Source organism: Podarcis vaucheri, assembly GCF_965113315.1.
Source record: "Podarcis vaucheri genome assembly, chromosome: 11".
Taxonomy (NCBI): domain Eukaryota; kingdom Metazoa; phylum Chordata; class Lepidosauria; order Squamata; family Lacertidae; genus Podarcis; species Podarcis vaucheri.
Genome location: NC_138749.1, coordinates 64,357,217 through 64,381,720, shown reverse-complemented (window position 1 = coordinate 64,381,720; position 24,504 = coordinate 64,357,217). Strand labels below are relative to the sequence as shown.

At 39.7% G+C, this 24,504-nt stretch overlaps 1 protein-coding gene across 3 annotated transcripts in view; it reads left to right on the top strand.

Annotated features, from left to right (window-relative positions):
- Nucleotides 1-24,504, top strand: part of GDA (guanine deaminase) — a 53,877-nt gene that overhangs the window by 12,476 nt on the left and 16,897 nt on the right. For 2 of the 3 annotated variants that reach the window (XR_014224383.1, XM_082241617.1), the window contains exons 2-9: nt 2,573-2,661; nt 5,495-5,666; nt 13,192-13,279; nt 13,596-13,701; nt 15,959-15,986; nt 17,280-17,387; nt 18,985-19,092; nt 20,894-20,991. Coding sequence is in view for 2 of the 3 variants with exons in the window: in XM_082241617.1 (XP_082097743.1) it covers nt 2,573-2,661; nt 5,495-5,666; nt 13,192-13,279; nt 13,596-13,701; nt 15,959-15,986; nt 17,280-17,387; nt 18,985-19,092; nt 20,894-20,991 (797 nt within the window). In the remaining variant the exon portion in view is untranslated. Of the gene's footprint in view, nt 1-379; nt 445-2,572; nt 2,662-5,494; nt 5,667-13,191; nt 13,280-13,595; nt 13,702-15,958; nt 15,987-17,279; nt 17,388-18,984; nt 19,093-20,893; nt 20,992-24,504 lie in introns of those variants that run through there. The other variant, XM_082241618.1, reaches the window with a different exon arrangement.

The window sequence follows — 24,504 nt, the reverse complement described above, 5'->3', positions numbered from 1 at the left end:
TTGTACTTGGATTAAGAGGACTGGAGAAGGACCAAGGAATAACATCATCATCTCCTGATAATCAGAACACGGGAAGTCACCCCAAATTGCATAATTTGGAACTGGATAATTGTCTCTTTTAATTGTATTATGATTTGGTATTGTATTAATGTGGCTTATATTGGATTGTTATTAATGAAAAATTAATAAAAAATTATTCAACATAAAAAAGAAGGCAGAGGGAAAAACTAATCTCCAGTGATGTGCATGATGACTGACTTCTGCTGTGGGGCTGGCTCTGTGGTGTGTGGTATATGGGTGTGAGTTCTGGGCGCTCCCACCCCCACCCCCCATGACTGTAGTTTCTTCCTTAGTGTACAGAAGCTGAGTGGGAGGCATTTCCCATTTTCTCCTGGGAGCTCAAACACCTGTCTCCAACTTCTCAAAAGGGCTGTTGCATTGCAGGTATTGTGGTGTTGTGTGTGATTTGTGCATTGTGACACAAGAGGAATGCTAGGAGTTTGTTAGGGGTGTGCCTGTATGGGCAGCTCACCATTGGCTGCCTCTGACTCCCTGAGTCGTGTGGGTATTGCCCCTTTGTGCTGGTTTCTGTTTTTTACTTTGATATCCTACCCTCTTAGCTTGCAGTGAATGTCCACTGCATAGGTCTAAGGTTGCATGCTCAACAGTTGCCTGTTCTGGATGGGGTTGCTAATACTAATTTGAGTCTCCCATGCTTGTGCTTGTTGTTAGCCAATCAGGTTATTGATCACCAATTATTGATTTTGCCAATTTTCATAGTTATGGTTGGAATGTCTGATTGTACTAAAAGGAATGTTATACAGTGCCCAGTTACCACCAGTATTCCCTTTGTATGGACTCAAGAGAAGACAGATACAACATGCTTTTTTAAATATTTATTCACTCTTATATTGATTAATACAATTCTAATAAAGCAATACTTCAGAACGTACCACCTACTCTAATACTCTGACACGTTAAGCAAATAGTAGTTGTACTACCCCAATACAGCATGAATTGGTTGATCAGGCCAATTAGTAGGACAGAATCTTATAAAGCCAGGCATTGTTGGAGTTAGATGAGGTATGATCCCTTTTCAAGTGTATGTTTGTGTATCCTGAAGATTAACGCTGGACTTTACCCCATAATTCCTTGCCCAGATGGGTCCTACCTGATCTCCACCTTGTGGCATATAAGGAATTCATGATCTGCTTGTGCCATCTTGGCACTATCTTGTTATGACCCGATGCACAACCAAACAGGTGTGCTGTTCTTGCTGTGCCATTCGTTCACTAATGCCCTTCTCCACATCCGTTTGTTACCAATCCTGAACATATTTACTAATTCTGTTACTTCTGCTTAACACTGCAGTTAGACTTCTACTTCCAGCTATTCAAGATATTATGCTTCAGTTAATGTGACCTAACTTAAGCATTTAAACATTTTAATCCCCCTCTTCTATATTAATATAGTTCTATACTATAGAAATTTAATAATTATATGTATTAAAGCTCTTTCACACAACTGCTATTCTTTCTAATATTGTTCATTCAGAAGTCCTATCAAAGAGTATATTTCTGAGTGTCTTCCTTTTAGAGTTCCCCCTAAAAGCACCAGTGTGTCTGGAACGCCACAAGAGAGAAGCCTAGGGCTAAGTGCCTCTAAGTGTACTATTTTTCTAGCCTCCTGGTAAAAACCATACTTTCTGTTATCTGGGATCATACATGCACCATACATTTAAAGCACTCTTCACACCACTTTCATGTTCATGGCTTCCTGCAAAGAATCCAGATGGGGATTTTGGCGCCACAGAGCTGTTATATGGACCTGTGAGTAATGTGGTGGGTGCATAGGAGCCAACTCCTAGGAGCTGAAATCCCTTTGCCCCCCCTAAAATATTTGAGGGGGCTGTACCTCCCCAAAGTTGATGGGCATTGCCATTCAGATGGTGTGTGTGTGCTGCATCTTGTGATCGACTCTGCAGGGTGGGGCTTACCTGCCCCCCCCCAATATATTATTCAAGTTGGCGCCCCTGGTTGGGTGGAAACTCCTACTGCCTTTACAAGGCATTTGGAAGGCTGGGAAGGGCTGGAGGTGGGCTGGCAAAGGATCTGCTGGATCTTAAGTCACAACATATTTAGTGTAGCAAAAATACAAGTTTATCTCCTACCCCCTTCCACCCTTGTTGGTGCAAGTGATGGAGCTGCAGATGTGCTGGTTATTCCGCTGCTCCTCTGAGCCCCCACGTCTGCCCTGAGATGATTAGAGCTGCATTCCTTAGTAATACAGATGAAAAACAGGAGCAGTACAAGGATACTTTAGATTACAGGAAATAGCATTTGAATTACGAGATCACACTAAAGTCACCAGTGTTATATAGTTTGGAATTATATTGGAAGAGCAATAAAGTGGAACCTTTAATATGAATTATACCTTATATGAAGTAACTTAAAATTATTTAAAATTAGCCTTGACTAATTTTCCTTCATGTGAATCTACACTAAACGTGAAACACACAGAATCATATAAAAAACAAACATTTGAATGCCTTATCCTCTTTTCACTTCCTTAGATTGCATTTTTGGAACCAGCCGAAGAGCAGGAGAAACTGGCAAAGAAGTGGGGATTCAAAGCATCTGACATCCGAGAGCTCAGTAATAAGTATGCATTATGTTTTATTTTACTTTTGTCATCAGATATTTTTGTCTTTATCATTTTCAATAATGTTGTTGTTAATGATGATAACGAATTGTATTTATGAAATACCTTTTCTGAGTGTTTGGTCTGCTTTGCATTTTCTCCTGTTGTCCCCACAACAGTTCTAACAGCCAGATTAGTACAACTATCTATATATTACAGTCGTACCTCGGGTTAAGTACTTAATTTGTTCCAGAGGTCCTTACTTAACCTGAAACTGTTCTTAACCTGAAGCACCACTTTAGCTAATGGGGCCTCCTCCTGCTGCCGTGCCGCCAGAGCACGATTTCTGTTCTCATCCTGACGCAAAGTTCTTAACCTGAAGCACTATTTCTGGGTCAGCGGAGTCTGTAACCTGAAGTGTATGTAACCTGAAGCATATGTAACCCGAGGTACCACTGTACATAGTATCCCTATATTTTTGAAAGTGGGGGTGCTGATGTTGTCAAACAGGGTAAGTATGTGGTCTGCTGAGATTTGAACTGGGACTTGCCACTCACAAGTCATGCTCCAGTTGTCTTCTAACTTGCTAAACAGGAATGCATGCACAAACATGAGCTCAAGTACATGGAGGATAGTTCCCCTCCAAAATAGTCCACTGTGGAATATCCGTTTTCAGAAGAAATGTGCCTCTGAAAACCAGTTGCAGGAAGCAGGCTGTGGGCTTCCCAGAATGGGAAGCGCCTGGTTTGCCAGTGCGGAATACAGGGTGTTGGGTTAGAATCTAGTTGTTAGAGAGACCTTTGGCTTAAATTAAAGCAGTTACAAATTTATTCATGTTCTAAAAAACAAGGAAACCATATATTATGGCTCCCACCTTAACCTCTGCTCGATGTTATTGATAAATACTGTTTTTTGTATACAGTTTGACCTTCATATATCAACATTTTGCCTTGACGTTCAGCCCAATCTTCTTCCCTTGCAGGATGGGTAGAATGCTGAGTATGAACATTAAATAAGAATGTTGTTACATGTTGAAAATGATGACATGGAATACCCATTGGAGGAAATGGATGCGACAGTACTCCCAAGCATTTTTCTGCTGAATGGTTCCAAAGACACGTTAAACACCTGACTTTACACTTTCCCAGCTGCTTCTCTGTTCCAAAGTGTCCCATCCAAAGCAGCTTTGTAATTAGGCATTGTAGACAAATTTTGCTTACATTGAAAGAAGACAGTTAAATGTGCAAAGCATTTACCTGAGAGAGAGCCAGTCTATGGGTACTGCTGCAACAACTGAACAACTGAAGGGTGTGAGCCTTACTTTCAAGTAAATGCATTTAGGTTTGGGGTGTTAATTGGTACTGAAGACAGAATGTTCTTTTAAAATGGCAAGATTTTTATCTTTCATCTTTTTTGATTTGCATTTACAAAGCATGTCCAGAACAGGTTGATTGCAGATTCTAGCTGAGTTAATAAGTGTAGGGTGACTTGGGTAGAGGGAAATTGGCAGAGCAGCATGATATCTCTTTGTTTTACCATCTTGTGCAATAGAAAGGAGGCTATGTTTCAGTTACGCAAGAAACATTTGTGCAGATCACACTTCTGAAATCCAGCTGAGAGAATAAACACATTGACACACAATTTGGCAAATGTTCATTAAAATTAGAATGCCGTATAATCATGGTTTGCACTCTGTTCAGGTTTGCTTTCTTTGAATGTTAAGATTGTCAAGATTTACTAGTATCATGGAAAGCAAATCTTATTAAAAGTGTTCAGTATAATGGAGGCCTGGTTTATGATTGGGCTGCTTCAGAATTAATGCAACCAGAAAAAGAATTGACTACAGTGGTACCTCGGGTTACATACACTTCAGGTTCCATACGCTTCAGGTTACAGACTCCGCTAACCCAGAAATAGTACCTCAGGTTAAGAACTTTGCTTCAGGATGAGAACAGAAATCGTGCTCCGGCGGCACGGCAGCAGGAGGAGGCCCCATTAGCTAAAGTGGTGCTTCAGGTTAAGAACAGTTTCAGATTAAGAACAGACCTCTGGAACGAATTAAGTACTTAACCCGATGTACCGCTGTATTTGCCAGGATGTTCATAAATTACATGTGATGATTGACTGAAATGCTGAGAATAATACAGGAAATGTGGAATACAGCAGGAGTAGACATGAGAGAGGCGAATCAGTATTATATTACTCATAGGAGCAATAAGCATAAAGCAAATATTGTATAACACTTATCTAATGCAATGTTCAGATCATAGACACAATCCACACAAGGGTTATGTGATTCTTTCACTAGGTCAAAGGCCTTATATTTTTCTGTGCTTTTTAACTGTCGACAGCATTTAGTGCTTAGTGATAACAGCTGCCATCTTCCCCAATAGAACTGAAGGGTTCTAACCGAAATGAAATTCTAATGTAACTGAATAATGAGCTGTCAAATGTGACAAACAAACAAATATTAGCCCTCTTCGAATGGCATTTGTGGGGTTATCAGTGTGTTGATGAAGAGAGAAATGCAGGGTCCCCAGTTGCCTGCGCATGTTAAGGTTGGATGCTTTTAGGCTCTGCTTGAGGTGAATAAATGGTAGGGCAGCCAGCGGATGCTCCCTCCATGTGCTGAGAGCCCCACACTGGTCTGTATTGTTCTTTGTGAAATGGAAATTACTCTTTTGTTCAAAAGTGACATTTGATATTTATGTGCTGTGTTGTTGTTTTTTACTTTGTGCTTAAGCTGAGGATTGTTCCACAAGCATATTATTAAGACCCAGGGCTTAAGATACTTATGGGAATAATATTTTAAAACCTGTTTTTCTTCTTATTTTTTCATGCATTTTCTCCTCAGTGAATTCTTCATGCCAGGTTTGGTCGATGCACACATCCATGCTCCACAGTATTCTTTTGCAGGAACACGAATCGATCTGCCTCTTTTGCAGTGGTTGAAGGAATATACCTACCCAACAGAAGCCAAATTCAAAGACAATGATTTTGTGGAAGAGGTGTACACTAGAGTGGTGGTAAGTATGTTCTGACTTGAGGGTTAGGATAGTTTATGCCTTTCAAGTGGATATGCTGAAATAAAGGCAGCCCGTTAGATTCTCTAATCCTCTTGTGAGTTCCACATGTACATTCCAAGAAGAAGTACAGTAGGTGACAAATATTAGCTTATAAACAATTTATAAACAAAACATTAGCAACTTGAATAACTAGTAAGCCAGCAGCTTTCCAGGGTTTGAGATACAATTCTTTCCTAGTCTTACCTGGAGATTGAGCCTGGGAATATTTGCACACGAAGCATGAGCTCTGTCTGTGAGCTGCGGCACTTTCCCAGATGGGTGACTGGTTCCCAAGGTGCAGTTGTGTGTGTGTGTGCATGGGCAGACACACATGTACACTTTCTCTGGTAGAATTTGGCTTAGTTAAGTTGCTTGAATATTACCATCTTCCGTGGAACATGTTATCAGAAATAAGCAAGCTTATTCAGGCAGTACCTAAGGCTCAATTGTTGGAATCGTTTGTGGTGGTCAGTATGAAGCCTAAATGAAATTCAGTGATATAAGTGTCAACATGATGTTGTATGTTATGATACACTGTTTTAAATGCAGTAAAAAAGGAGTCGGGAGACAGAATGGAATAGCAGACTGATAAAAAAGAAGAAGCTAAGATTTTTATTTTTTTTAATGCTATTTATTAAAAGTTTAACAATTTCAGAAAAAAAGAAAAAAGAGATTAAAAAGTTACAATACATCAAAAAGCAATAAAAAAACAAAATAAAAAACAATACAGCACAACGATGAGGGAAAAGCAAAACAAAAACAAAAACATTTAAAAACAAAAACATTTAAAAAACACATCCAGTATTTCCATATCCTTATCTTTCATTTACTTGTTTCATCGACCTCCTCACACCTCCCTTTTTTGTATTCTAATTCAATTTAGCTGTTTCAACAAATCCTTTCCATCTTTCTCAGTTTTTGTTCTATAAATTACCTTAACCCGATCTGACCTTAAATTTTACCCTTTGACCCATTAACAACCCATTTTTACTTAATTCTTAATAACATTTCTGCTAAAACCATGTCACTTCATTCCAACATCCTTCTAACATCCATTAATTTTACTATATTTTTGTAAATATACTTTAAATTTTTTCCAATCTTCTTCCACCAACTCTTCTCCCTGGTCTCGAATTCTGCCAGTCATTTCCCCCAGTTCCATGTAGTCCATCAGCTTCATCTGCCATTCTTCCCTGGTGGGTAAATCTTGTGTCTTCCAGTGCTTTGCGATGAGTATTCTTGCTGCTGTTGTGGCATACATTAAAAAAGTTCTATCCTTCTTTGGCACCAATTGGCCGACCATGCCCAGGAGAAAGGCCTCTGGTTTCTTCAGAAAGGTATATTTAAATACCTTTTTCATTTCATTATAAATCATCTCCCAGAATGCCTTAATCTTTGGGCATGTTCACCAAAGGTGAAAGAATCTACCTTCAGTCTCCCCACATTCCCAACATTTGTTATCAGGTAAATGATAGATTTTTGCAAGCTTGACTGGTGTTATGTACCACCTATAGATCATTTTCATTAAATTCTCTTTTAAGGCATTACATGCCATAAACTTCATACCAGTGGTCCATAACTGTTCCCAGTCAGCCATCATAATATTATGTCCAACATCTTGTGCCCATTTAATCATAGCAGATTTCACCGTTTCATCTTGAGTATTCCATTTCAACAGCAAGTTATACATTCTTGTATAACTTTAGGGTCTAACAATTCTGTTTCCAATTTTGATTTTTCTACCTGGAAGCCTAATTTTTTGTCCATATTGTATGCCTCCATTATTTGATAATAATGAAGCCAATCTCGCACTCTATTTTTTAATTTTTCAAAACTCTGCAGTTTTAGTCTATCTCCCTCTTGCTCCAGAATTTCCCAATACTTCAGCCATTTGGCCTCCATATTGAGTTTTTTCTGAGCCTTTGCTTCCATTGGTGACAGCCATCTCGGGGTTTTATTTTCTAACAGATCTTTGTATCTTATCCAGACATTAAACAGTGCTTTCCTGACAATATGGTTTTTAAACGCTTTATGTGCTTTAACCTTGTCATACCACAGATATGCATGCCAGCCAAATACATTATTCAAACCTTCCAAATCCAACACGTTGGTATTTTCAAGAAGCATCCATTCTCTCAGCCAACAAAAAGTGGCTGATTCGTAATAAAGTTTAAGGTCCGGCAGGGCAAATCCACCTCTTTCTTTAGCATCAGTTAATATCTTAAATTTTATACGAGGCTTCTTGCCCTGCCAGACAAATCTAGAGATATCTCTGTGCCACTTCTTGAAACAGTCCATTTTGTCCAAACTTTGCAATGTTTGAAACAAAAACAGCATTCTTGGCAATACATTCATTTTAATCACAGCGATTCGGCCTAGCAACGATAACTTCAAACTTGACCATGTTTCTAAATCCTTTTTCACTTCAACATTTTTCATAGTCATCCTTAAATAAATTCACATTCTTAGCAGTCATGTTAACCCCTCAATATTTCACTTTCTTGACCAGTGTCAATCCTGTCTCCTTCTGAAACTTATCTTTCTCAATCTCAGTTAGATTCTTCTCTAAAACCTTAGTTTTCGTCTTATTCAACTTAAAACCTGCAACCTGACCAAATTCTTGAATCAGTTCTAATACTCTTTTGGTACTAGATTCTGGCTCCTGTAAAGTCAATACCAGGTCATCTGCAAATGCTTTCAATTTGTCCTGTTTAGCTCCCACTTGTATACCTTTTACCAATTGGTCCCTTCTAATCATATTTAACAAAACCTCTAGGACCGATATAAAAAGTAATGGAGAGATTGGGCAACCTTGTCGTGTTCCTTTCTCAATCTTAAATTTTTCTGTCACCACATTATTTACAATTAATTTAGCCTTCTGTTCTGAATAAATTGCACCTATACTGTTTCCAAAGCCTTGACCGACCCCCATCCCCAATAAATTGTTCTTCATAAAACTCCAAGAAATGTTGTCAAAGGCTTTCTCCGCGTCCACAAATATCAAAACTGCTTTAGTATTAATCTTCACTTGTAATTTTTCTAAAATATTAATTATATTCCTCGTGTTATCAGACAAGTGTCTGCCCGGGAGGAAGCCCGCTTGGTCTTTATGAATTTCTTCTGCTAACACCTTTTTTAATCTTTTAGCCAAAATATCTGCAAGAATTTTATAATCCACATTGAGCAATGATATGGGGCGGTAGTTCTTAAGCTGTGTGTTTTCAGTCTCTGTTTTCGGTATAAGTGTGATGTAAGCTTCCTTCCACGACTCTGGTGCCCGTTTCCCTTCCAATATTTCATTGCAGACTTCCTTTAAAGGTTGTATTAACCATTCTTTCAAAGATCTATAATATCTTGAAGTCAGTCCATCCGGCCCTGGGGATTTACCCAATTGCATTTTCTGGATAGCCCCTTCTACTTCCTGTTCCGTTATTTTATAATTCAACATTAGCTTATTTTCTTGGGAAATTTGTTGTAATCCATTCTATTTCAAAAATTTATCAATGTCCATTTCTTTCTGTTTCTCCTGTGTATGTAGTTGTTTGAAGTACCTCTGGAAGCACTTTCTAATTTCCACTGGGTTCTGTACAATCTTTCCTTCCACTTCCAAATTCGTGACGGTGTTGAGTTTTTGTCTTTTTTTCATTTGCCATGCCAACAATTTCCCACACTTATTTGCCGATTCAAATGTCTTTTGTCTCATCTGTTTGATCTTCCATTCTATTTCTTGATTCATCATTTTCATATATTGTACTTGATATAATTTTATCTCTTTCAAAATCTCCTGCGACTTTGGTTTCACTCTCAATTTCTTCTCACCTTCCTTTATTTTTCCCAGAATTTTGTCTTTTTTCTCATTTTGAATTCTCTTCTTGATTACATTCTGTTGTATCAAAAATCCTCTCATAACCGCTTTACTTGCATCCCAAATTACTCTTTTTTCCACAGTAGTGTTCATATTTATCTCAAAATAGTCTCTCAAAGTTTTTTGGGCCTTCTTTGTGAATTCTTCACTCCTAAACAGAGTATCATTCATCCTCCATCTAAAAGAACCAATTGGCGTCAATTTCATTTCCATCTTCATGGCATTATGGTCGGAGCAAATTTTGGGGCAAATTTCCACTTTGCTAGTTTTCAGAGCCAGTCCCCTTGTTACTCAGATTTGGTCAATTCTTGTCCATGTCATTTTAGCCTCAGAGAAGAAGGTTCCCTCTCTTCCCAAGGGGTTCTTTGTTCTCCAAATATCAACTAAATCCATGTTTTCTGTCATATCAAAGAAGGTTTTTGGTAATCTTCCATCCTTAGTGACTACCTGTCTCTGTGCCTTGTCCATATTTGTAGACACCACACCATTCATATCTCCCATCAAAATCATATTATAATCCAAATAGTCCATCAGAGTCTCATGTAACTTCTTGAAAAATTCTGATTTTCCTTCATTTGGTGAATAGATACCTACTATCAAAAATTTTTCTCCTTGCAATTGAATTTCAATTGCAACAAATCTTCCTTGATCATCTTTAAATATAAATTTTGGTGATGGGCTCTCCTTTGCATAAATGACCACTCCTCTTTTTTTAACTTTATCCGATGAAATAAATTCTTGGCCTAATCTTTTATTAATCAATAACTTCCTGTGTAGCCTAATCACATGTGTTTCTTGTAAACAAATCAAGTTCAAATGTTCTTTTTTCAATAAATGAAATACTCTCCGCCTCCTTTCAGGGGAGTTCAGTCCATTAACATTCCAACTCAAGACCTGCAGCGCCATCATATGGTTACTTTGGTGTCCCCCCAACTGCACCCAATGCTTGCTCCTCTTCTGTTGGTGGTGTTGGGATTTTCGCTGGGGGGTCCAATCCAAAAGATAATGTCGATATATCCAACGTTGGTGACCTTTTCTCCAATGCTCTTAGCTCTGATCCTCTATCTAGTGATCCTCTGTCCAGTGCTGCTGGCTCCTTTCCAATTCCCTTCTGCAAATCTTCTTCGTATTTAGACAGAAACTTTATTTTATCATCTACTGATTTTATTTTTATTTTCCTTCCTTTAAAGCTGAAGGATAGGCCTTGAGGGAATTCCCACCTGAAAATGATTTTGTTCCTTCTCAGCAGACCAACCAAATCTCCAAAGTCAGACCTGAGGTCCAGAAGATGTTTTGGAATATCTCCCCCCCCCCGAAAAAAGATATTTATTAAAGTTTTTAAAATATAACAATGGAAATGAAAAATAAATAAAAAATACAAAATACAACATAAAAACAGTTAAAAAACAAATAATTTCCCATAACATATCTTCCTTATGCTTATTTCCCCAGACCTCCGATGTTTTGGAATATCTTTAAATATTTCCACTCTTGACTGGTGTATTACCAAAGTTTTCTCGTAATGCCAGCTCAGAATTTTATCTCTCTCTTCTTTAGATCGGAGGGTAATCAAACAGTCTCTTATTCTGTTCTTCTCCTTCTTCCCTCCTCTTCCAAGTCTAAAAGCCCTCACGATTTTGAACTCCTCTTTTCCCAAATCCACGTTCCAACAATCTACAAATTCCTGCGTGAGAAACTCTGACAGAGAGCCCTTTTCCAGTTCAGGTACAGCTCTGATTCTCAAATTTGTCTGTTTTTCCTTGAGTTCAATCATAGAAAGCACCAACTTATGGTCCTCCAGTTGCTTCTCTAGTTCTGAAACTCTCCCTGTTTCCAGCTGAGTTACCTTCGCCTCCACAGCTACAACCTTCTCCCTGGCCTCCTCTGCAATCTGTCGAGTTGAGTTAGACTCCTGAATTAATTTCTCAATAGCTTCTGTGTTTGAATTAACTTTTTGTCCCAAACTATTTATACTTTGTGTATTTTGATTTATGCTTTGTGTATTTTGATCTAATTTTCTATTCATTTGTTCTAATGATTCATTTATCCTATTCAAAGCAAGTGCCAAAACCTCTTCTGAAATCATTCCTTTTGGTTTAGATTGCGTTGATACAGCCACAGATGGAGCAGAGGGGCCAGATGTAGAGGCTCTTCTCTGCTGCCAAGATTTCCCAGACCTTGTTGTTTTGTCTTGAATTAGCAGGTCTGTTTTTTCTTTTCCATCTGCCATCACACTTACACCCTTCAAGGTCACCCCCACAGTCCCAGAGTCTTATCTTTAAAATTGGAAAATTCCAATCCTTGTAACAATTTCCAAGCCCTCCTCTAGAGGGAAATAGTTACTAGTTATATTGTATTAGTCCAAAATGTCACTTTTCTTAAAAAAACCACAGTTGCACCAATGCAATTAGTATCAGGTCTCAGTTACTGTTACTCAGTTTCTTTTACTCCTTTAGTTCCTTTTGAGTCAGAAAGAATAATGGAAACAATATATCACTCTTGTTTCACTAGCTGTCAGTGAATGAACTGTTCACAGTCTGTGAATGAACTGTTCACAGTCTGTGCAGCGCTCCAAAATACAGCGATCTTAATAACAGCTTAATCCCAGGTTCTGAGTGATGGAAATTTAGCCTCTGTCCCTCTCTTTTTGCAGGCAAATATTGTCCAAAGCTCCCCCCCCTCTCCTGCTTCCAAGGGGGGGGGGATTACTGCTCTTAGTGTTAGAAATTTATGCGTTTAAAACAGTCCTTTCAATGCTTTAGCTTCAGCCTATTTTGCTTCCGAATATTTACAAAGAAGGAAGGCGGACTTCCTGTTTTGAACCTTCCCCCGTTCGTAGCCAAATTCAACTTTTAAAAACTCCAAATCTTCGCTTTACTCACGGGTAGTTACTTTTAGATCCAATTGTCCACAGGAAAAAGTCAGCGCTCTCCGGCAACGGCTGTGCGGCTTCACTCCGTGAAAGTAGCAATCAGTTCGAAGCACCACGCCACTCACCCCACTTCGCTCCGGAGCCCCAAAAAGGGTTTCCCCGCGAGTAGGGGAGGCGCTCTTGGTGCCCACAGAATCCCACGTTCCCAGGCTTCCTCTGCCTGGGATTTTTAAGGGGTCCCCGCCTTCGCGGCGGTGGCAGGACCCGATTCTCGCGGAGCGGGTTCCTCTCGATCAGAGGAACTCCGCCATTGCCAATGGCGCTAACCCGGAAGAAGCTAAGATAGAGAAATGATAGAAGAAATGGAATTTGCACATTACCTTGCACTTTTTTATACTAAATAAATATTTAAAAGAATTAGAATACTAGGGAGGAGAAAGGCAAGGGGAGGAAAGCAAGCACAAAGTAGAAATTTAGAAACATGGATGACATGTTATAAATGTACCATGCAAGTTAGAAATGGAATCTTTTTAAAATGAGTTGAAGATGCTATAACAGAAACATTTTTTCCATTATGTATAAACTCATTTCTTTCCTTTTTTTTCTGTTGCCTCTGGCCACTTTTTTGCACATTACAAAAAGCTGTGTAGTCTATGGTGACTCCTGAAATTTGCAGCTGAAACAATTTTGTCTAGAATTCATTGCAGGACTGTTTCTGCAAATAACTGAAACAGAGTTCTTTTTTACAGAGGCGAACGCTTAAGAATGGCACAACTACAGCCTGCTACTTTGGAACAATTCACACAGATGCTTCTTTGCTTCTCGCTGATATTATAGGTAAAATGATAATGGCTCTCCACAACTAAAATAACATAAGAATTAGGTTGCTGGTTCTGATGAAGTGTCACTCTGATTGTATATGGCGTCTCTAGCAATGGGTGGTCTGATTTCTCTAGAAAAGCTTGCAGACAGCACGATGGAGACTAAACACCACGTCTTATTTTTCTCCAGCAAAATGAAGGTTGCAGGTTAGCTGTGGAGATCAGAGCTCACAGCCTGGGTTTACAAGGAGAGCTTTATTAGTATGTTTTAAAAAGAAAGGCTTGCCAGAACTGCGAATTGAAAGCATTGTTTTGAGTTTTGTTCTTTACAGATAAATTTGGCCAGAGGGCATTTGTGGGTAAAGTTTGCATGGACATCAATGAGAGTTTTGAAGAGTACAAGGAGACCACCACTGAATCAATCAAGGAGACGGAAAGGTAAAATACTTTCTTCATGTACAAATTAGGTAGCATATTTTTCTAAAAGTAATGAAATAGGTAAAACATAGATTAAATAGAAGACTTGATTAAAACATAAATATTGAGCTGTAATATAACCACAGAATCTAAGTATCCTGCTACAGCTATTTTTATAACCATGTTACATTCTTAAGAATGCTTACCCTTGAAGTAAACCGACAGAGACACATTTCTTCTTGAATATATTTTTAAATGCACTTGTAATTTTTTTAAACATAAGGTGTCTATTTCTGTCTTCCATGTTTTTAACAGCTTACTATATAACAGAAGAGAAGGGATTTAGCTTGCATCCGGTTTACAAAGAGAGTTATCAAAATAAGCCTGTTGAAAACAAAGGGGGGATAGTATTAAATATCTAAGTATTGTGCATGTAACGTTGTTAGCAAATCTTGGGTCACTGAAGTCATGTTTTTGGAACATAAAATGGTAAATATATATATAAAATCCATAACAATATATTTTGGATAGTTTAAAAGATTTTGAGGATTATTTATACTTCTGTCTTTACAGATTTTAAGCTAAAAAAAATTATGTTCCTCTTATATTGCTTTTGGAGTTTCTTCATCACATCCTCCTCCTCCTTTTCCCTCCACCCTCTCAGATACTTCCCCTTTTGTGTTGTGTCCTTAAACTGGAATCCTGATGGCAGCACCTGTCTTATTGTTCATACTTTTGTTTGATTATTGCTGAAATCTAAGGTGCAAGTGGATTCCTCCTTGCCACTGTCGCAGCCCCTTGTGCCCAAAAGGAAAAAGACAGACTATTACGCTAACTGATAAAAAGAATCATAGGATTGTAGAGTTGGAAGGGACCCTCAAGGGCAATCTGGTCCAACCCTCTGCAATGCAGAAATCACAGACACATAGGGGTCACAGACAGAACTTCTCTATCATGTTTAGCTTCATTCGAAAAGTGTTGAATAGCCAAAGTTTATATGCATATTGTTAAACATCTTAACTGAACCTTGCAATAAAGTGCCAATGTGTTTTATGTGTACATCTGAGAGACTCAATACCAATATACACCACATTGGGACGTTTCTCTAATGGCTCCTTGGAATTTCTTCATGTCTGTGCAGGAACTGCCATGCGCAGGAGCATGTTTCTAGTGCCCACATTTAGGATGACTTTTAGTGGCATCCAATATACATGTGGCTGCTTTCTTACAGCTGCTACAACATGTGCTGTACTTGTCTGTGACTCACCCACAGTATCAAAGAAAAACTGCTGCTAATGTTGCCTATTTAGTTAATTAACCTGTCTTCATAAACCTTCAAGGAAATTCTCATTTTTTCTACGTACTTTAAAAGAAAAATAAATGTTATTTAAAGGAGATGCAGGGGAGGTAGACAGTATCAAAGAAATGAATGAAAAACAGATCTTAAATTAGAGCTTAATTTTTGTGTGGACATAACTATTGTAAATGAAACATCGATTTTGCCATCTAAAAATAAGGCAATAAAAATAGAATTCATTTAGGTTTGTGATACACAGCCAAAATTAAGTTTTTACTTTTTAAAAGTAAAATACTGCCATTGTAGTATGTAATTATGTTTTCACTTCATTTCACATGTTATCTATTTAGTTGTTACAGGAAGCATAGTAATGACCACTTGTCTGCTGTTAATTACCAACAGCTTGTGTAGATTTGAGATAAAAATCCTTAGCTGCTGTACATTTGTACAGTCCTATTAACCTCACTGAAAAAGTGATGATTAACTGTGTGATCACACTGTCAAACGATCCATACGAAAATATCTTTCTGTTTGTACACATAATGGGGGGAGGGTGTAGCCTGCATGTGGGGGCTGAATAATGAGGCAAATTGAGTTGATGTGGGACCCAGTGTTTATGTAAAATCCATCCACTTTGGCCAAAAGGAAAGGGAGTTGTAACCATTTTTAAATCCACCATTATAGTGATTATAGTGATTGGGGATCACTTTGTTTTATATAGACATGCTCAGAACCCAGAATACAAATCAAAGCAGAGAGGACACACGACAATTCAGAAACAGATCAGAATTTTGTTAAAATGCACAGATACAAGGTACACCCCTGATACAGAAACACAGAGGGACTGACATGCACAAATATAATGCTAATTTTAAAAATGGTTGTAACTTACCCTGGGACCTCATATTAAAGGACGGATAAATCTAGATTATGATGAATATATATTTTATATATTTTAACTTCCTACCCCAATCCTTTCAGGTTTGTTAGAGGAGTACTGGACAAGAATGTAAGTAGAATTTCCTTTCCTTTCCCAGAACAGTAACTGGTCATGTTGTACTCCCAGGGCATGCATATTTCTATGTAAATGATAAGATGTTTTCCTATGTAAAAGGTTAGGCTGTATGGTAAGGGGTCATTAACATTTTGAATTTTGACAGAGTCTGGGGGATTCTGGTCACAAAATAGCCGCTGTGGGGCAGGGCATAACACAAAATGGGTGCCATGGGGAGCATGGCAAAACACAAAAATTGAGAGACAGCCCACCCCTGACAACTTTAGGCTTACCTGATCCTGACTGTGTAGATCACACAACATTGATTTTTACTGATTTCACACCCACACACACTGATGCTGTTACTGTCTAATAGCAGCAGGGAGAGTTCCTCAGTACCAGGAAAAATACACAAGGTTACAACACTATTCTCCTCATTTCACAGAAATCATTTGGAAGGCACCTGCACATTTTGCCCTATTACTTTCTTTCTAAGAGGGATAGGAGCTAGAAAGAAAGAAAGAAAGAAAGAAAGAGAAAGCCAGGGGAACCCTTACAGGTGCCAAGGTAACCACAGACACTGGTATGGCGATCCTGTCAGAATTCACGTCTCACCCTTGAGCTGAACTAGATGGAGACAGACCCATCTATCTGATCTGTCCCAATCATTTGAAACGGAGAGGGATACAGTGGTACCTCAGTTTTTGATTGTCTTCATTGACAAACGTTTTGGAACTTGAACGCCGAAAACCCAGAAGTAAATGCTTCTGTTTTCAAACACGCCTCAGAAGTCAAACAGCTTCCACTGAGGTACCACTGTATTTTTCTCAATTTTCTCTGTAAATTTGCAGACCGCCCTTTGTGCCTTGGTTTTCAAACGTTTCAGAAGTCAAACAGTTTTCTGGAACGGATTACGTTCGAAAACTGAGGTTCCACTGTAGTTCTGTTTAACCCCACTCCAGACTCATTGCCATTCCTGGAGCCAGGCTGAGGGGAACGTGAAGTCAGAGAGACTGCAAGGATCTAAGCCATATGTGGATCACGCTCCTTATAAAGAATGATGGGTTATAGCCTGAATTTGCACATGCTGAGCACTTTGTGCCTGCTAACTGATGTCACTGTTTTGCTATCTGAAATTGTGGTTTAGCCGTAACAGAACATAAACTGTGTGCCTTGGAAAAAGTAATCTGTACAGGCTTTATTTGTTCCCATTTTTAATAATTTGCCTAAGAAACAAGCTAAGAATAGGTATATTTAATATGCTGTTATACACAAATGTCTATTGTCTTTCTTTGACATCTTCCCCAGTATCCAAGGGTTCACCCCATAGTAACGCCCCGTTTTGGACCATCCTGCACAGAGGAACTGCTTAATAGCCTTGGTAAGCTGGCAAAGATTCATGACCTTCATGTGCAGGTAAGTTTTTTGCTATCATATTTAGAGAAAACTCATCTATGCATCAATTTCAAATGACAACTTTTTGGGCTATCCCCCCCCCAAAGAAAAAGCTTAACAACTTTTGTGTTCAGATTTTTACTTCTTGAAATATGGCAACCCTACTGTAGCTTAGGAAACACCAACTCTGTTTAGGCCACTAACCCTGATGTCAGGCCCTGCAGTCATGATATATGCATGGGAAATGGAAAACCCAGTGCAATTTTTTTCATGCTCATAAGGATCAGCTTCATGCTGAGTAATCCTTCTTATGGCAAGAGATCTGCCCCGGGGAGTTGAAGAGGTAGTTGTCTAAGATGGCTTAGTTTTTGCTCTGCAAGGCGCACAAACTTTAGATCAGGAAACAGCAAGAAGCTTTGTATTTAGAGTATTTTTAATGTAATTTCCATGTGACTGTCCCTTACAATGTCCTTCATTTGTCTGACTGTAGAATCAAATGTACTTAAATAGGAATGGGAGCCATTATTTATAACTATTTCATTATATAATAAAAGTGCAGTCTGGTTAATTATTGCTGGGGGCTCAATCTGGCTTTTTGTGTGGAACTTTTGCCAGCACTCTGAACAGTAATACATTGTGCCAGGAAAATAGGTTCTGTTTGCACACCTATTGCAATTTGTAATGCTGTGTGAAATGTGGTTTTTCAGGTGTCACAGACCTAATGATTAGTGCCCATGACATCATTTGTAATGATCAACACACACTTCCCATCCAATCCCATTTTATGAACATTTAAACCATTTTGGGGGGCTATGCATACTCCACAGAGTCCTTCAAAATGGAACAAAAGCTGCGGTTCTTCATGCTGCATTTGTGAGCAAGAGTGGCTTGTCTGGTGGGATGGAGCCACAGTTGCTGCTGCTGCTTACCAAGTCAGGGAGAGGTGAGGCAGTGGCAAGCTCAGGGTCGCACAGACGCACTGAGAGGAGTGGCAGATGGGCTCCCTGCAGATGCCCTCCACACAGGCCTGATCTCTGTTGTGGTCAGTAAGCAGCAGCCATTCCACTCCCAGGAGAACGTTGCCAAACCTCTGCCACGCCTGTCTGTGAGCAAGGCCTATTGAACACAGTGGAACTTACTTCTGAGTAAGCATGCACAAAATAGCACTGGAAACAAATCAAGAAGTGCTGAAAGCCATCAATGCTAGTTCGTTCTTCCCTCTTTCCCGTCTTCCCAAAGAACGTATCACTATTTTGTGAGCCTTTGACCTCTTCCCCCCTCCTTGATATTTTTTCCAAGGCTATGTGCTCCTGCCACCACACAAATCTCTCTCTAATGAGCCTCTATCTATATAGAGACACAGATACTTATATAGATCTATAATATATGCAGTGTGTCATTTCCTTGCAAGCTGGCTACTCCCTTGACTAGAATATCTTTGTGTTGTCACCTGGGAAGATAATACGGAAGATGGTATTCATAATTAACAGTGATGTGCTCTGTAGAATCAAAGCCATTACACACTTGTTTGGAGTGGGGAGTTATGGTGTCTTTTTGTTCAAGCTAACCATATATTGAAATGCTGACCATTGTAATTGAACCCCATTTCTCCTTACAGAGTCACATAAGTGAGAGTGAAGGAGAAATGAAACTCGTAGAAAAATTATTCCCTGCTTATCAAAACTATACAGAGTTATATGATAAAAACAATCTTCTTACAAACAAGGTAGAGTGTTTTTACAGAATATTTAGATAAGTTATTGGGGAAGATGCATTTGGTGGGGTTTCTAGCAGACAGAGTCCTGGCTCTCTTATGGCTGCTGATGCTGCCACCCTCCATTGTGGTGACTGAGTGCTTGCTGCCGCCGCCATGCCCAAGTGCCAGAAGGAGCTCTACTTTGGGAAGGGAAGCCCGCCGTCAGGGCGCTTGGCTCCTGTTCCGGGGTGGTGGGCACCAAGAAAAACGAGCATGGGTCCGCCCGCTCCAGCACCAGGAGGCTCTCTTCCCTGAGATCAGGGCCGCAGGCAGCCCTTCTCCCTCTCACTTGCCCCCAGTGGTGGGCAGCGTTGAGGTGGGAGCCAGGTTTGTGAGGAGAGAGAAGGAGAGAGGGAAGCAGCAGTGAAGGGGGGGGCACAAGGCCTCTCAGAGGAGAGAGACAGAGAAAGGTGTATGTGTGCCCTTGCTCACGGTTGGGCAGTGTGAGGAGGTGTTTGATGTGTCTCCTCAGCACGGCCGCCGGACTCACCATGCGCCTCTGCTGCCCAGCCTCCCTCTCTCCCCGCCAGCTCTCCTCCACCAGCTGCCTGGGCAAGACCTGGGAGGAGGGTGGCTGCGGCAGGCTGTTGGGTGTGTGGGTTAAGGAGAAGAGTTTGAGGCACCTCTGTCCACTTTGCTTTGGTCACAATGCTCCATAACATAGCCTGAGGCCCCTTATGGGGTGGTGATGGGGAGTCGCAAAGCATCATGGCCACTGGCTGCTTGGAGGGGCGCTTACATGTGTGTGTCTCCTCTTTTTGGCTCTTTAAAATAAGGCAACCCTAGCAAATTCCCACAGATTAAAAAGTGGAGGAACACACACAGACACACAAACAAACAAACACACTTGTCTGCATTTGAATTAAAGCAGTGTGAATCCCCAGGTTTTCAGACAGTTTTCTTTGTGATTGTTTCCCCACAGAAGCACTCTGAAATTAATAAACTTGACTTTGAGGCAAACTTAGGTTTTTCAATTACACTTGTGAGGGAGATTTTTCAAAGACACGCAAGGCATTTTCAGTTGCCTCTGAAAATCTTCAGGGAATATGTCTCATTTGTCTTTGAAATTCTCCCTTTGGATTTTAAGATTTGCATGGCATTTTATTAGCTGACTTAGTGTCAATTAGCAGATTGTATACACAGCATTAATCACATTAATGAGATTCAAATTTAAGCACAATGCTTCTCAATAGAGTCATTAATGAAGAGGGTTCACTACCAAGAGTTTAAAGGTTTGCATATGGCAGTGCCCTAATATGCTTCCTTTGATTATCTGAGAAACAAACATTACCGTACTTTCTATTATAAAGAATAACCTTCATTCAAGGTAGCATTAAACAACCACAACAAAAGCCCAATAGACTCAATTTCACTACTTTTCATTCATATTTTAGTTGTTTGGATAAAATTTACTGGGATATATGGGCAGTTGACCTTGGTCATTTGAGAGGTCAGGAAAATAAATATGAACATATGAACGACATATAACAGCCCATGGAAGTAGCCGTTCTAGCACGTGATAACCTTTGTAAACACAGGATTTGCACCATTCCTAATTGTGTGAATGATAATACATTTTATTTGGCTCTCTCGAAGAGAGCAAATGAGCTCACAGCAGAGTTATGGGGAATGAACAGAGGCAATAATTCTTCATAGCACCAGGACCCTGTCTAGGTATTGTCCTCTCTAGGTACAAGTAGAAGCAAAATGATAGTAAAAGTTAAGAATAAAATCAAAATACAAATTACACTGTTTTTGTTTTACTCTTTAGACAATAATGGCTCATGGCTGCCATCTTTCTGATGAAGAACTGCAAGTTTTTAATCTTAAAGGAGCTGCCATTGTACATTGCCCTAATTCAAACATATCGTAAGTAAAATAAGTTAATTCATTTACAGTAGGTAATACCTCATAGAGGTGTGTTTCAGATAATGCTGTGTTTCATATTTGTGTTTTAAAGTTCACCACATTTCAGTGTGGATAGCTTGAAGGTTTAGATAATTTTAACATGGGATGATGGAATCGGCACTGTACCAGCCTCTTCACGGAGAAAATAGATGTTTGCACGTACCCCTTTGAAGGGTCAAAGCAGCCTGTTTCCAGATGTCCCCAAGGCAAATATAAATCTGGGTGCTCTGAAGTGGCCATCTTTTTTACCAGCCCTGTGTCTGTGCCCCTGGCAGTAGAGGCAAAGCATGGGGAGGGCAGGGGGGCACACATTTGTGGTAGGGCGTAACAGGGTCCAGCAGGTGGGTGGACGGAGGCAGCAGGCGAGGAGCCTGTTGCAAGCGGCCTCTGTTTAGCTCCATGTATACACCCCCATCATGTGCCTCTACCCCAGCTGCCCAGCCCACCAGGGGGTGCAACACTTGCCCTGCCCCAGGCACCAACAACCCACACTATGCCACTGCCCAAAAGTCAACCTGAGGCATGAAAATGAACTGGCATTGGGATGCAGTGAAGGGAAGAGCTGTGAGAAGTTATAGGATTTTCTTATTGATATAGTGAGTGCTGTGTTGAAAGCTACAAGTAGAGCAGTAATCCATGAACCCGTCTGTTTGTTTGCAGCATTAAATTGGGATGGCAGGACTTTCTCTTTGAGACAAGAAGTGAAAAGTTTCAAAAACAGATAGTTTCTCTGAAATGGAGTAGCTGGGAGGCATGCTTGTTGTTGTTGCTGCTGCTGCTACTGCTGCATTCTTCACTACTGGCAAGAAACATGGTGCCTTAGACCACAACAAGACATATAATGTACTAGGGAGATACCTCTGAAAATGACACCCCAATAATATGCATCTAGGGGGAACAGTCATGCTCTGCTGTGTCTTTCACATGATGCAAATTCTCCCACCACCAATAGCCTTTGATTTACAGTAGATAGATAGAGAATTTATTACGGTCAAAGACCAGCTCACATAACATAACACAATAAAAACAGCGTTCATAAAGATAAAATATACAAATTGGAGCAGACTGCAGCAATAGCTCATGAATTAAAATTGAGATATATACATACATCCGTACAACTGAGATTTGGGCTACCATAAAAAATTGACCCTGAGGCACCCCAAAGGGAGACTTCAGCATTTCCCTAGTAAGCTATTTTATTCTGTGCCTACAAATCTGGGCGCAGAATCTGGCTACCAGCCAGGTCGTCTTGTAGATTTACAGTACAATAAAGAAAATTCACAATGCGATAACATCACATGGTATGAGTTCCTACTAGGGATGTAAGGAAGCAAGGATTTCCACCCTGTTCTCTGTCACCATCAGCACTGTCTCCATTTGCTACAGTTTAGCTTCCAGCCAAAACTTACATTATTCATTTCTTAATTAATTGTGTAATTAATTTCAAAGCCTTTCGGTGGAAGGAAATGTTAAAAACTATGCAGAAAATAATGTAATTATTTAGATAACATTCATAGATTAAAATAAAGATAGTAAATATTGCTTATATTCACTTGTCTGATTTTTGTTCCTGGCTTGGGATGAGCATGCAAAGTGAGGCATTTTTTGCTCCCATTTCTGACAGAATTCTCTGACATCCTAGTTCCTGCACAAGTATGAATACTGCTCTTTTCTCCACCATAACCTATGTAGGAATGCTCACCATGTGATGTGATGCTATCACATCATGAATTTCCTTGACTGTGCTCTTTTTTGTGGTCAACTCTGTAACCTTCAGGTTTTTGGACTATAACTCCCATCATCCCTCACTATTGCTAAAGCTGACCAGAGCTGATGGGAGTTGGGGTCCTAAGCATCTGGAAGGCATTGTGTTGATCACACCTGATTCTTGCATATAACATGCTATACTCCTTTCAATAATAATAATAATAATAATAATAATATTCTATCTGTACCCCGCCCTCCACAGCCAGAGCCGGGCTCCATGTAGCTAACATCATAAAACTAACACAGTATACAAAGAACATAAGAACATAATAATAATTGTACTGCTATCACTTTTAATACTAAACTTCCCTTCACCATCAGGACCTGGGGGTTGGTGTTTATGACAATTTAAAATACAGAAAGGGCAAAAGATTTATATGATCTGAAGAAAAACAACAGAATGTCTTTTATAGGAAAAACAGAAAAGAAATACCAAAGCTAATGGATGAACTAAAGAACTGTGAGAAGACAGTAACAGATAAGCCCAGAGACCGAACTACCACACAGAAAATTAAAATCTTACAAACACAACTGGCAATTACAACACAGAATGAAATAGAACAAAAAATAAAAGCCTTAAAACAAAAGCAATTCAAACATGCTAATAAACCTGGTGAACTCCTGACACGGCAGTTATCAGAAGGAAGGAAACCAAATATCATAAACGAAGTCCTAATAGGGGACAGAATAATATCCAACCCTAAAGACATTAGAAGTGAATTTTGGAATTATTACTCCAAAAAAGGTAAAGAAGCCCTGGAGGGAGAAGCAAGCAGCAATCCTGTCCTCTAGATGCAGAAAAGGCCTTTGATAACATTTTATGGATCTTCATGACAAAGATTCTAGACTATATGGACCACACCTGGAGTACTGTGTCCAGTTCTGGGCACCACAATTCAAGAAGGACACTGACAAATTGGAACGTGTCCAGAGGAGGGCAACCAAAATGGTCAAAGGCCTGGAAACGATGCCTTATGAGGAACGGCTAAGGGAGCTGGGCATGTTTAGCCTGGAGAAGAGGAGGTTAAGGGGTGATATGATAGCCATGTTCAAATATATAAAAGGATGTCACATAGAGGAGGGAGAAAGATTGTTTTCTGCTGCTCCAGAGAAGCGGACACGGAGCAATGGATCCAAACTACAAGAAAGAAGATTCCACCTAAACATTAGGAAGAACTTCCTGACAGTAAGAGCTGTTCGACAGTGGAATTTGCTGCCAAGGAGTGTGGTGGAGTCTCCTACTTTGGAGGTCTTTAAGCAGAGGCTTGACAACCATATGTCAGGAGTGCTCTGATGGTGTTTCCTGCTTGGCAGGGGGTTGGACTCGATGGCCCTTGTGGTCTCTTCCAACTCTATGATTCTATGATTCTATGATTCTATGACTTTGGACCAGCCTTTACAAATGCTGTTAAGGCAATATACAGAGAACAAAGAGCAAACATAATTATTAACAAAAAGATCACCAACAATTTTCAAATCAAAAAATGTACAAGACAAGGATGTCCCTTATCTGCATTACTATTTAATTTGGTATTGGAAGTACTTACAAGAAAGATCAGGGAGAAGGAGAGAATAAAAGGCACACGGATTGGACAGAGAATGTATAAAATTAAGGCCTTTGCAGACAACATAGTAATAACGGTAGAGAACCCATCCATAAGTTTACCAATAGCCTTGGAAGCTATCACAACTTTCGACAATCTAGCG